The 13,096-nt window shown below is 24.1% G+C and overlaps 1 protein-coding gene across 1 annotated transcript; it reads left to right on the top strand.

Moving 5' to 3' along the window:
• Positions 1 to 333: 333 nt before the first annotated feature.
• On the top strand, positions 334 to 12,703 carry LOC132928782 (pickpocket protein 28-like; the record flags this gene model as incomplete). Its single annotated transcript, XM_060993650.1, has 9 exons — positions 334 to 434; positions 2,127 to 2,345; positions 3,832 to 3,946; positions 4,375 to 4,544; positions 5,876 to 6,104; positions 7,732 to 7,999; positions 10,943 to 11,081; positions 11,305 to 11,396; positions 12,591 to 12,703. Coding segments are annotated over exons 1-9 (1,446 nt in total), but the record flags the coding sequence as incomplete, so codon positions are not given.
• Positions 12,704 to 13,096: the final 393 nt, after the last annotated feature.

The following is a 13,096-nucleotide window of genomic DNA, read 5'->3' as shown; positions in this document are numbered from 1 at the left end:
TGCAGTTGTCATTTTAATTATTTTTTTCATTAAAACCAATATTATGAAAATTCTCCCGAGTGCAATTAATACAGAAATAATTTTTATTGAAATTAAAACGCGATAAAAATACCGGGAATAAAATAATAATATTGACAATATTGTCCTTCCACATAAATTAATAATTGCTTTAACTTCCGTGAATTTTGACCTAGAAAAATAGTTGTGTTAAATTGACATTTTTATGAACATAATATCTAGTAGTGTCTTATAAGTACTTTGGTCAATGTTTATGTTTCAAAGTTAAGTACCAATAGTCAATACATTAAATAAAACTATTTGGTTATAAAAATCATGAAGCTTACTAAACACAGTTGGTTTCTTGAGTATTGTGAAAAAACTACATCACCCTGTATGAATTATTTTTCAACAAAGCATAGATCACTTATAGAAAAGTTAGTTGAATACTTTTATTATTCGTTTAGCGTGTTTATTATTTTAAATTGTGATATTATTGATACCTAATAAGTAATAACAAATCAAAATTATATTATTTGTTCATTAGTACCCATGTATAATTCAATATACTTACCAATTCAAAATATATATTGAAATGTATTTTATAAAAATAAACTGAAACCATTTCATTTATTTAAAAGACTAGTGGATATTATTTAAAAAAATAAAAGATAAATAATAAGTTATTTATAATAATATAGAATACATTTCAAATATCATGAGAATATTGTAATGATATTAAATGATAGTAACAACTGCTTGTTATATTATTTACTTGAAAATTACGAAAAAAATTACGTGAATGAAGATTAAGAATTTTTTTAAAAAATTACATCAGAAAATAACAGAGAAGTCATTCAGCAATTAAAAAGCTTTTGGAAAAGTATTACGTGAGTATTATTGGCAAGACCGCACGGTAATGGGGATGTGTTATGATGTAATTCAAAAATAAAATGATTCTAGCCTTCTAGGCAGAGAGTATGTAAGCCTCTACTTCTAACAATATTTATAATTTATATATATTACTAAAAGTAATTTATTTTTTGGTTTTTCACAGTTTTTTTTTTTTTATTCTACTAGAAAACTTATGTAAAACTAGTAAAAGTTTAAAATTTTTAAAAAACATAAAATTAAATAAATAAAAACAATGTACTTTTTAACTATTAAATTATTTACACATCATCGTAGTTTTGACGAATTTTGTAAAAATTAAAATTTTAAACGCTTAAATAAATTGTGACTGTTTTAAGAACAACTAAGTTAAAAAGCTAAACAATTTCAAAAATATCTCATGTTTAAAATAACTTAAAAAGAGCCAAAATATTTTGAAAATATTATAATATCATATCTAGAAAATGCTAATATAATTATTTCATGAATATACTATTTATAATATTACATTCTGTAGTAATTTATTTTTGTATAAGATATTGTCAAAACTGGTGTTACGGTTTTCCGTAACTTTTTTTTTTAAAATTATTCCCATGTTTTTTTAAAAGTGTTGGATATACTTAACTTTTGACTTCTAAAATACTAACTATAATGCGGCTAATTTAAGACGTTGATCAGTTTAGCGTAACAAACTAGTTTTGTACCACATTAACGGGTCGTTGTTTTAATTTCGTTACACGTAAAAATACAAATTATTATAAAACCAATACGTTCATTGCTATGATCAAAATCTAAGACGAATAATAAACAAAATAGTTACTTTTTTTACTAACTAAAAATATAAAATAAAGTATGTAATTACTAGTTTTACCTATATACGCAATGAATTATATACTATTTAATGTTACAACGATCCTGGTCAAAATCTAACCGATAATACTTCTGTACCAAAGCAATGGATCATTTACTGTATACTTGGCCAATTACAAATCGACTTATTTCTAAATAAATACTTATCAACGTTAAGCATTCATCATGACATTAATTGATCTACAATGTATTTGATAAATGTATTATTTACATAATATTTACTTAGTTATATACAAGTGTTTATAATCTATGGTATAGTAAACCACATTAAAATAATAATCTTCTATATAATTATAGGTAGATATGTAAAAAATTAGCTGTGTTTAATTTGTACCTAAAAATCTCACTAAATCTTAAATATGTTTTAGATCGTTTTGGATTCTTATATTTGTTCTGATGATATCAATAACACTTAAAGCACTGAGCGTTTTGGCGAGTGTTTGGATTAATAACCCAACAGTAATGTTTATTGAAAATACAGAATCGCCAATTCGAGAAATACCCTTCCCGTCAATCATGATTTGCCCGTCAAGTCAACTTCGAAAATCCGTTTGGGAAAAATATATGGACACGAACAGTTCTTATTGGTAGGTTATAAATAAAATACAAGTTATTATTTTCCATGTGTACAATTAATATAATACAGTTTAAAAAAGAAAAATCTTTGTACCAGTTCAGCATAGGCACAACTATGGGGGGGGGGGGGGCTTAGCCCACCCAGTTTTTTGTCTGTAGCCCATCCAGTTTTTTTATGTTAGTGTTAATAATCAATATTAGTGGTGTAGGGTCACTGATATCAATTTAGCCTACCTAGAAATAGAGCTATAATTGCGCATATGCAGTTCAGACTTTTTGTGCATTATAAAAATGTTATATTGCACAATGGTTTCTTGTTGACTTCTGCATGAGTGGGAGGGGGGGGTTCGATGAGTCTTTCTTTTTTACGGTCTTTCCACATTCACTTGCTTAGATAGAAACCACTCGTGTTCTGGGTTAAACCAGTGACCGTGCCCACCTGCTATTTTATTCTTCTCAGACACCCTATAAATTGACAACAATCTCTTCATGTTTAAGGAACATGAATGCGGGACGGAGAGATATCATCAGATTGCATCCCAAAGTTAACTTTTTTCTTTTTTAAAATCCCAATTCCTCCCCTACAATGGAGGTCACTGTTTTCAGTGATTTTTTAAACTAAACAAATATTTCATAATATTCATGTCAAATTAAATTCATTATTTTATAGGTACTTCAAATCCAAGTAAATTCAAACTCTTAGACATTTTAAAACAATGTCAAGTTTGTCTAACCATTAAGACATTTAATACACAGGGTGATTCTTTTATCATTAAACACTAATTATTTCGTCAAGAATTGACTTTTTAAATTTTTTTTCAAATATTTTTTTTCATGTTTTTTTTTTAAATTCTATGAAATTTTTAATTTTTTCGCCTTTTTATTTAATAGTTAAACCACTATCAACTTTTGATTTTCAAATGGCAACTGATATTTGAATTGTAGTTAATTAATATGACCATTTTATTTTATGATTTTTATCGTTCAAATTATTATTTTTCATTAATTTTTTTTATCGAGATATAGCTTTTCGAAGTTTGAAGAAGGTTGCCTAAATTGGCTAAATTTATAATTTATTCAGATCACAATCGGGTTAAAGATACAAATTTAAGATACTAACTCAACACGTCATATTAACATATAGCATTATTGCTATTTATAAATTGTTTACTTACATCACGCTAAATTTTTAAAAATTATTATTATTATCCTAATTTTAAATAATATTTTTTTTATTAAAAAATATAATATTATGTATATTATATATATAATTTTTTTATATTTCCTATTCATTAATAAATAAAAATATACATATAGATTCATCGAGTTTGAAATTTTATTTGTAATGGACAAATGGACATGACGGGGAACAAAAAAATCAAATATTGTTTTTTAATACACTTATGTATGACCCATATTTTCTAACTTTGATATTGAACAAAGTAAATAAAAAACCAAAATTTAAAAATTCATTAATAATCAACATTTTCTTTTCAGGGATAATCTTAAAATATATAGGGATAAGATATGTTCTGTCAGTTTTTATTCTCATGGATTGGAACAAAGTTTAAGGGAATATATTGACTACAATGTAATAAAGAATTGTTTGCACGTGAGTTAAGTTTTTAGTTATATTATAAGATTCAATTTTCCTTCTAAACAGACGTTTACACAGCCACCAATGATTTTCAAACCTATCTCCAGTTCATTTTCTCACGTTACATCAATGACCAAACCAACGATTTATTTAATTAGGTTCTAAGCTCATATTAAAATAGACGGATCCTTTTTATCATTAACGGAAATTATCTCAACTTAACAATGACTTAAAACCAAATACTAAAATAATGCTAGCTAAACCTTGCACATGTTATATTTTTAGTTTACAAGTATATTTGTCACTGGGTGATTTATTTCAATTTTTAATACGATTTGTCATTATCTTTATTAATACCATATATATATATATATGTGTGTGTGTATCCTAATACTTAAAAATGCAACATTTAGTTGTCTCATAATTTCTAATTTTAATAATAGGATTGTGGGATTAGTTGTTCAGAAGTATTTCAGTCTGATGGTAAATGGCAGAATACAACGTTGAGAAATGTTTGCGAATATATTCAACCAATAATAGGCATATTTGGATTATGTTTTACAATTAACATGATGCCATTAAACCAAATTTTTAAAGATGAATATTATCAAAGGTAAAGTTAATAAATACATATTTTAATAAAGATTTAGATTAAAAACGTCGTTGTATAATACATTTGAAGTTTTAATCCTCATTTATTATACTCATAATACTACAATGGACATAATATTAAATTTGAATTTAATGATAAATCATAATGACACACGACAAATTATATGTCAACTACCTCTATTTTATAGAAAATTGTATAATTTATAAAAATCATTTAAGTAAATTACTTTTCTATAAGTTATATATTACGATGAACTACTGGTAGCCAAAAATATCGTATTGTTTATAAAATAATTATTATAGCAATATAGGTGTATTATGTATAAATAAATGTTATTCTTATTAACATATCTTTGAAATGTATAAAAAAGATCGCTGAAAAAAATGTAAGTATAAATATTTAAAAAAATTAATTGTATAATAATATAGAAATAACAGCGTCTATGATTAATATTTTTTTAAATATAACAAAATTACTAAAATGTATTATACTCTATTTTTCATTTAATTATCAATTTTGTCAAAATCTAAAGTTCATATGATGTGAAAAAAAAACATCTAATAAGTATTTTTCCTATACTTAAATTGACATAGGTACACAAATGTTAAAAAAATGTGAGATATCATTTTCAAGACTTAGGTATTATATTCAACAACTGTATAGATGTAACTAAAAAAAATTAAACCGTTTTTGAAATCATATCTATTCTAGAAAATAATAATATAAATTTCAAGTATACACGATTATTTATTTTTAGATTACATTAAAAAATAAAATCAATTAGATCAAAAACAGGTACTGTAAAAATATACTCATTTTTCCTTAATTAATTTTTAGTTATTTACCATTGTTTTTAATTATTTGGAAAATTTTACTTTTGACATCAAAATACTAACCAATGATATCCAATTTTATAACAGAAATTAGTCTATCAAACACAAAAATATTAAGACCTTTTTTTGTTGATCTGCTCTGCAAAATCTAAAACAACAAAGTTAGTACCTACCTATAACTATTATTTAGTTTTTAATGTGATATAATATAATTTATAACATTGTTATACATTTATGTTATTGTTAAAGATATTTTGAGTACCTCGTGAATAATAAACATGAATATAATGATTATATTACATTGTGAACATTTATAAAGCAGAAATAAATACTAATGTTTTAAATATTATTACGGTTAATGAATTATATTTAACAACTACTGCGTGATCATTTTTACAGTATAAAATTATTATATCTTAGGTATCCTAAGATTATTCGTGTTTAAAATGTGTCCCTCACAGCGGTACATTAATACAATTCAATGTTTTGTAATTTCAGGTATTCTGATTTTTTTTCAAAAAACATTACGTATGTTAATGCCGGTAAATCAAATTGGAATTTAGATGATGGATACTCATTTTATTCGAAACAACATACTATCGTTGACGTGACTCCTGCTCGAACGAGTGGCGTTAGTTATAATCATCGTTTAAGATTGATGCTACACACTTCGGATGACGATTTCTTGAGTTGTGCTAATCTGGGCATTGAAAAAGGTAGATTTGTGGTACGTATCACGGAAAACATAAATATTAGAGTGATAAATAAGAAATATTGATGTTTTGTATATAAATTCAAAACAAAAACAAAAAATATGGTACGAATATTGTATTGAATCATATATAAGAATGATATTATTTAAAGACTGAAAACAGACAAATGATTATATATTGATATGATTTTAGTACACTTTTCTACACAATATTATATGCAGATACCACCTCATTATTGTGAGGTGTCAACTACAAAACCTTTATGTACCCTTTATTTAAAAGTAGAATTATTTCTTATAGTAACTTATTTCATAAAAAAAAAAATTAATCACGGAAATATGCAAAAATAGTATTGACATTGCATTGTCTTTTGATAAGATTGACGATTCAAAATGAACTGTTAATGGTTAATTTTATAAGAAATAAATAATAGAAGAAAATTGATATTTTTAGTGTTCATATTCATTTTTCTAACTATTGAAAACATGTTGGCTCTTTACAAGTTTACATATGTAATATATCGGCTAAAAATATGAAGCCGAAAACTTTTTTCTTCTATATAATATTTTGTAGTATTTATTGTATCATAAAAATTGTATGACACTGTGTAGTTTTAAATATATTACAGCTATAAGTAATTAATCTGTAGCTGATAAAGACTTCTTAACTTTATTAAGCTTGATGTCTCCTGAAACTTCCTTAAATATTCCCCCTTTTCTTATGTTTCCAAATTTCACTCCAAATTATGTTTTGAATATAAAGAGCATAGCTAGAGCTAGATTTCATATTGAAAAAATGATGGTTAGACTTTAAACTCCTCAGTGGCTTACAATTTTTATGCTACAGAATACAACAAATTGCTTGTGTGGGAAAAAAAAGAGTTTAGCCTCATTATATATTTGATCGGTATATTATATTTAAACTTATGAAAAATATGTATTTAATATTTAGCATTTAAAAAAAAAACAATTTTTTTTCGCCTATGTAATTATTGTGGAATGAACCGTAATCACAGTTTATTTTGAACAGTCAGTTTTACCAATTAACAACATGACATCATACTTATTAATTGTTCTTATGACGCTTAAAAACATTAATTTTACGTCCTGTTTTACTGTTCTTTTATCTAGGTCATTGATTTATTAGTTTTTTAAAAACTTTTTAAGTATACTATTATTATATATTAAACTTAAAGAGTTATCGTTTTATTTCAACCTAAACTTATTTAAACAGATCTAAATACAACATTAAACAGTATAAAAACACTATTTGTCTTAATGGTCAGATTACTCATGCCTATAATAGTTAGTTACAACAGCAAACTTCTGTTTGCTTATGAAAATCGTTACTTAAAGTAGTCACAATATAAAAAAAAAATATATTACGCATAGATGCAATTTCAATAAAAAAACTGAGTGTGCTTATGCTCTTCATTTTCCGGGCATAGCGTTGAATAGCCACTGATTGTGAAATTATAAAAAAAGTATTTTAGGGTGCTACTTTTAAAATTGAGGGTGCTAATACCCCCTAAGCGTCCCCCTATTTGTGCCTATGATATTACGTAAAATATTTATCACATCACATAGAATATTATGTTATTATTTCCAATATTACATTGCTAATTCTATTGATCTTATTTAGATAACGTTTTCTAATCCAGCTGAATATTATTCATTAACTCCTAGAAAATTTATTACACCAGACACATATACAAAAATACAAATCACTCCGTTCGTGAAAAAAATTAATTCGGACTTAATGTGGCGTTCACTGGAAATTAGACAATGTTATTTGCAAGACGAAAGACAGCTATCCATTTTTAAACAATACACCGAATTAAATTGTAACCATGAATGTGAAATAAACAAAACTATTTCCATGTGTGGCTGTATAATGTTCCAAGGAGCATGTAATTATTATTTTATTTAATTAATATTATTATGATGTTTCCTTAATAAAAATTCTAAACGAAGTAGAAAATACATTTGTTTAACAACAGGGTGGTTTTTTAAAAGTAAGTTTTGTAAGCCAGTAATTTTGTGTAGTCTATTTCCTAATGTAAACAGTGCTCAAAAATGTCGATGAACTTTTTGTCTGTAATGACAATGTATTTGTTTGTTATCACTCTCCATACCACCTTACAAAATTCATCGCTTACAATATTTCCCTACCGATTATTAATTTGAAAAATGTGTTAAACTAATTTCTTCCAGATTTTGTCATGATATATTTAAAGTACGCCTGGTACGTTTAATGCATTATATGAGAGGAGATTAATATATATTTTTCATAATATTGAATGTATCATGTATTCATGTATATAAAGATTTAATTTTAGTCAACTTAAGTGGAAAAAATACAAACAATATAAAATTGTTTAGATATAAGAAAATATTTGTAACATTTTATAATTTCTACATTTTAGCTACTTATAATCAACTGTTTCAATTTTGACTAATTAGCTAATTATAGCTGGTGTTTGAAAATTTGATGAAATATAAAATTGTGAAATATTAAAATGCACAAAATATTTCAATATATTTTAATAAAATTAGTTTTTTTTAATAATCTTTGTTTTTGCATACATTGTCTAATGACAATTCACTAATGTAAATGTTTTCTTTAATATTATAATAGTTTTAAATATATTGACAAAATCATTTAAATTATATACTTTTAATATCATACAAAAATACAGAATAATTATATTGTAATAGCATTATTTACTTGTTTACTTAAATATATACTACCTAATAAATCGATCACGTCACTCAATATACTATTATCATCAAAGTTTGTGTTAAAAAAAATCAATATTTCACGTTTTTGCTCAAATTTATAAAATACGATATTTCTGACTTAAAACACTAATAATTAAAACCTGTAAATGTAAAATAGTACATTTGATAATAACCGATTTTGTATTATAAACATTATAATAGTTAAAATGATATATTAGGAAATCTTATCTTTTCCCCTTCATTGGGGGAAAAATGTTCAGCTACAATTTTTCCAACAATAACATCTCATAATAATTAATAGAAAATTCTTATAATCCCGATGTCTGAGATATGATTATAATTCTATATTAAATCGATTGTTTATGAGTGTTTATTTATGTACGATTAATTAATAGCTAGTTATGAAATATAATTATTACCTTTGTGTGGGTGTGGTACAGTTAATATTTTTAACAAAAACGGTAATCTACTAGTGAAGTGTTTGCTAAGAAAAGTAATAAATGTACCTATTATTGATTTATCATATTATTAGATGTACGCTTATCCTATGGTAATATCTGAGAATCAAACAACGACTTAATACACGTTATTGTATGCACTTATTCCTAGGTATGGTCCGGTTTTTAATATTATTATTTATTATTATCAGTTTTAGGAGCAAATGACATAAAAATATGTGGTCCAGCCAAAGTCAATTGCGTACTGGATGCTATACGTAATTATATAAAATATGCAATATATTTTTATTTTTTATATATGTTATACCCCTAGTATAATAATGCACTTTAATATTATATAATTACGTATATTTCAATAAACTGTTGTTTTTAATTCAATATATAAATATTAAAATAATTTATTCCAAATTTTTAATAAAATGTGTTATTTTAGTTTTAAGTACCTTTTTTAAATATTAATATAATCTATTCAATTCATATATGATATTACATTTTGATTAAAGAAAAAAATTTGTTATTAATCTTTTACAATTTTATAAACCTACTATTACTTCAAATTCAGATTTAGAAATCCATAAAATTGTACATTATTTTAAAATTAATTGTACGTATACAAAAAATACAAGAAGCTGAACATTTACGAAAATATTATAACCATTATCATAAATTATTACTCGTCATGTATAAGTTAGGTTAAGTATAAAAATATCAAAAATAAATTGACACAATTTTTTTTAGAGTATTTGAAATAATGACTGTGAAATTCTCAAAATATTTAAACTATATTTAAAAAATTATGAATTACTACTTTAGTTGTTAACAAGACCAATATTTTTTTCTCTCGTGAAATCTTATTGTCTATACTATTTTTAATTATCTTCATAATTGCATTTACTTAAAGCCATAATTATAATATATTAGTTTTATTTAGAATTTTAGATACTAAATTCATTATACCAATATTCCATAGTAATTAATTCACATATAAAAACTTTATATTCAATTATCCAACAACTATGTGTTAAATTGTAAAATTTATCTATTATATTAAATAATCATTTAATCATAAAACTAGGTCAAACATATATTTCTTATTTGAATGCCGACAATATAAACATATTAAGAAAAACTTTCAAACGCAAAATAGGTACCAGAGATTCTACAAGTAATCCTCGGCCCATGCACAAAAGTAGTTAATAAACTAAGACATAACATTAATTTAATAGTACTCTATCAGCTAATTCAATAATGTAACTTTTTAAAATACTCTGATTTCTTTAAGTATAAAAAATTAGTTATTGTGTACTTAAAATTATTATAACTTGAAGCAGTATATAATTAAAGTGTTTTGAAAGATTGCAGAATCTAGAATATGTACGATTAACTTTAGACATGTATTAAAAATTGTTTAATTCTTTTATTTGAGTAAACGCCTAAAACAAAGGTTACTAATTGATGAAGGAATCGTTTCACGTTTACTACGATAAATTATTTAATAAATTATAATATTATCTATATAGTTCTATGCAATTAGTTATAACTGCGTATCATGTATCTTTCATAATTAGATGCCCATAGTTTTAAAAAAATAAATATATGTCTTCGTATTTTTTTTTATTTAAAGACAATTGTTCACAATATTCTAAAATATTATAGATGCAACCAAGTTTCCGGAAAATCAAATGGAGTGTAATTGTTTGCCAACATGTTCTATGATCGAATATGAAGTAATAGATACATCTCATTTCGACGATTGGAATTACATGAAATTAACAAATTTAGTTAAAAATAAGTATGTTATATTCTATAGTTGACAAATAGTAAAGTTTTTTCTATATACAATATAATCCAATTAAACAATATACATATATATATTATATATATATTATGTAATATTATAAATTAATACTATTGTAAATTACATAATATACTAATATAATATATATACACGTATAACTTTTATACTACGTGTATACAATAAGTAATGATTAATATTAAAAATTGTTTGGTTGCAGTTCTAGAGGTGCCACGATCGAGTTTGTTTTCAAAAAACCTTATTTTACGGCATACACATCCGCATCGATATTAAACCTGAAATCACTAATTAGTAAGTGATACGTTACAACTTATGAGTTACGATAATCGATTTTTTTCAGATGAATGACAGCAGAACATTACAGCATTGATTATACTGTAGAAACTCGTACATTAATACCATTAGTCTAAACATACATTGTATTAATAACAAATTAAAATGTCCTCTATACAAACTATAATATTCAGTACAATACATTAGACAGTGGCGTAGCCAGGATATCTAAAAGGGGGGGGGGCAACAAAAAAATATCATATAAAAGTTACTGCTGATCGCCTAGACAAAACAATTGGTAACGTTTGTAATCGAACTAGGTACCATAGCTTTAGATAACAAATAACATTTCTACTCTTTTTATACTCTATGGACGTACTGATATAAAAACAATAATAAATACACAGCCTGTGCGAGAGCCATGGCCCCTCTGCCCAGGGGGGTTGCGCCACTGACATTAGATATGACACGTAGTCATGATAATACAATATAAATAAATGTTGTCAAAAAAAATCTTATCATTTTTACATGAAAACTAAAAATAATATGAAATTATATTATATAATTATTTTTATCATATTAATTAAAAGCTCGTTTGGAAATATTTTATTATTCTCGACATTTTGTTATTTTTATTTTGCAAAATTCAATTTTGGTTACAATGATGATTAGCAAATGTAATAGGTTAGTTTCAAATATGTAGCTGTTGTAAATTATGATTTTTTGCTTATAATATTTTTTTATTGTGATAATACAGTTTTTCATTAGTTTAATTAAGATTGATATTGTTTTAAAGCTTAGTTAAAACTAGGTTTTACTCAATAATAGAGAAAATTCTAGATTGCATGTGATTTTGCGTGAAATCTATTTGTATTAGACATTTGGCATTATTTTGTGGCAGATTACCTATGATCGAAATTATATCGTAGTTATTACTTATGTGCAATTATTGTTATAGCAAGTAAAATACTGTATAAGTATAATTGATTTTTTCTATTATTAATAGTAAAAACTAGCGTATTAAATTCGAGCTTAGTGCTTAAATGACTGTACATTAATTATAACATCATAATCTGTAATATTTAGTTGATTTTATTTTAGAACGTATGTTTACTCTACATGTTTCATTAATATTATTGTAATATTGATTCACAATATTAAAATTATAATATTCTGATATTAATATAAATGTAATATTATATTTTCTTATAGGTAACGTTGGAGGATTATTAAGTTTGTTTTTGGGAATAAATTTAATCAATATTCTTGAAATACTATATGTGTTAATTAAAATATTCGATAATTATATTATTAGTTTGTTTTTTACTGAATCAAATATATAGAATTCTGTTTATTATGATTTCTTATATTGTATTGTAATATTACAATTAATAAAATTACATATCTGTATGTTGTAAATAGAAGTTAGGATATTGAAATGTAATTTATTAATTTAGTAAAATTATAACATTAATAGTGTAAAATTTCAAAATACAATAGAAAATAAAATTACTTTAGGTTCATATTTTTTAATTTAACAAATTAACTACTAATCGTTTTATGTAGAGCATGACTTACTATGAAACTTGACGTTAATATATTATAAATACAACTATAATATCAGTATTGCGTATTACTCATTTTTCAGTAATATTAAAATTATTGAACATAAATAAATCAATTTTAAATCGGTTTCTTCTTCAACTTATTATATCTTA

The sequence above is a fragment of the Rhopalosiphum padi genome, chromosome 4 (assembly GCF_020882245.1).
Source record: "Rhopalosiphum padi isolate XX-2018 chromosome 4, ASM2088224v1, whole genome shotgun sequence".
NCBI lineage: Eukaryota > Metazoa > Arthropoda > Insecta > Hemiptera > Aphididae > Rhopalosiphum > Rhopalosiphum padi.
This window is presented reverse-complemented; position numbering and strand designations above follow the sequence as displayed.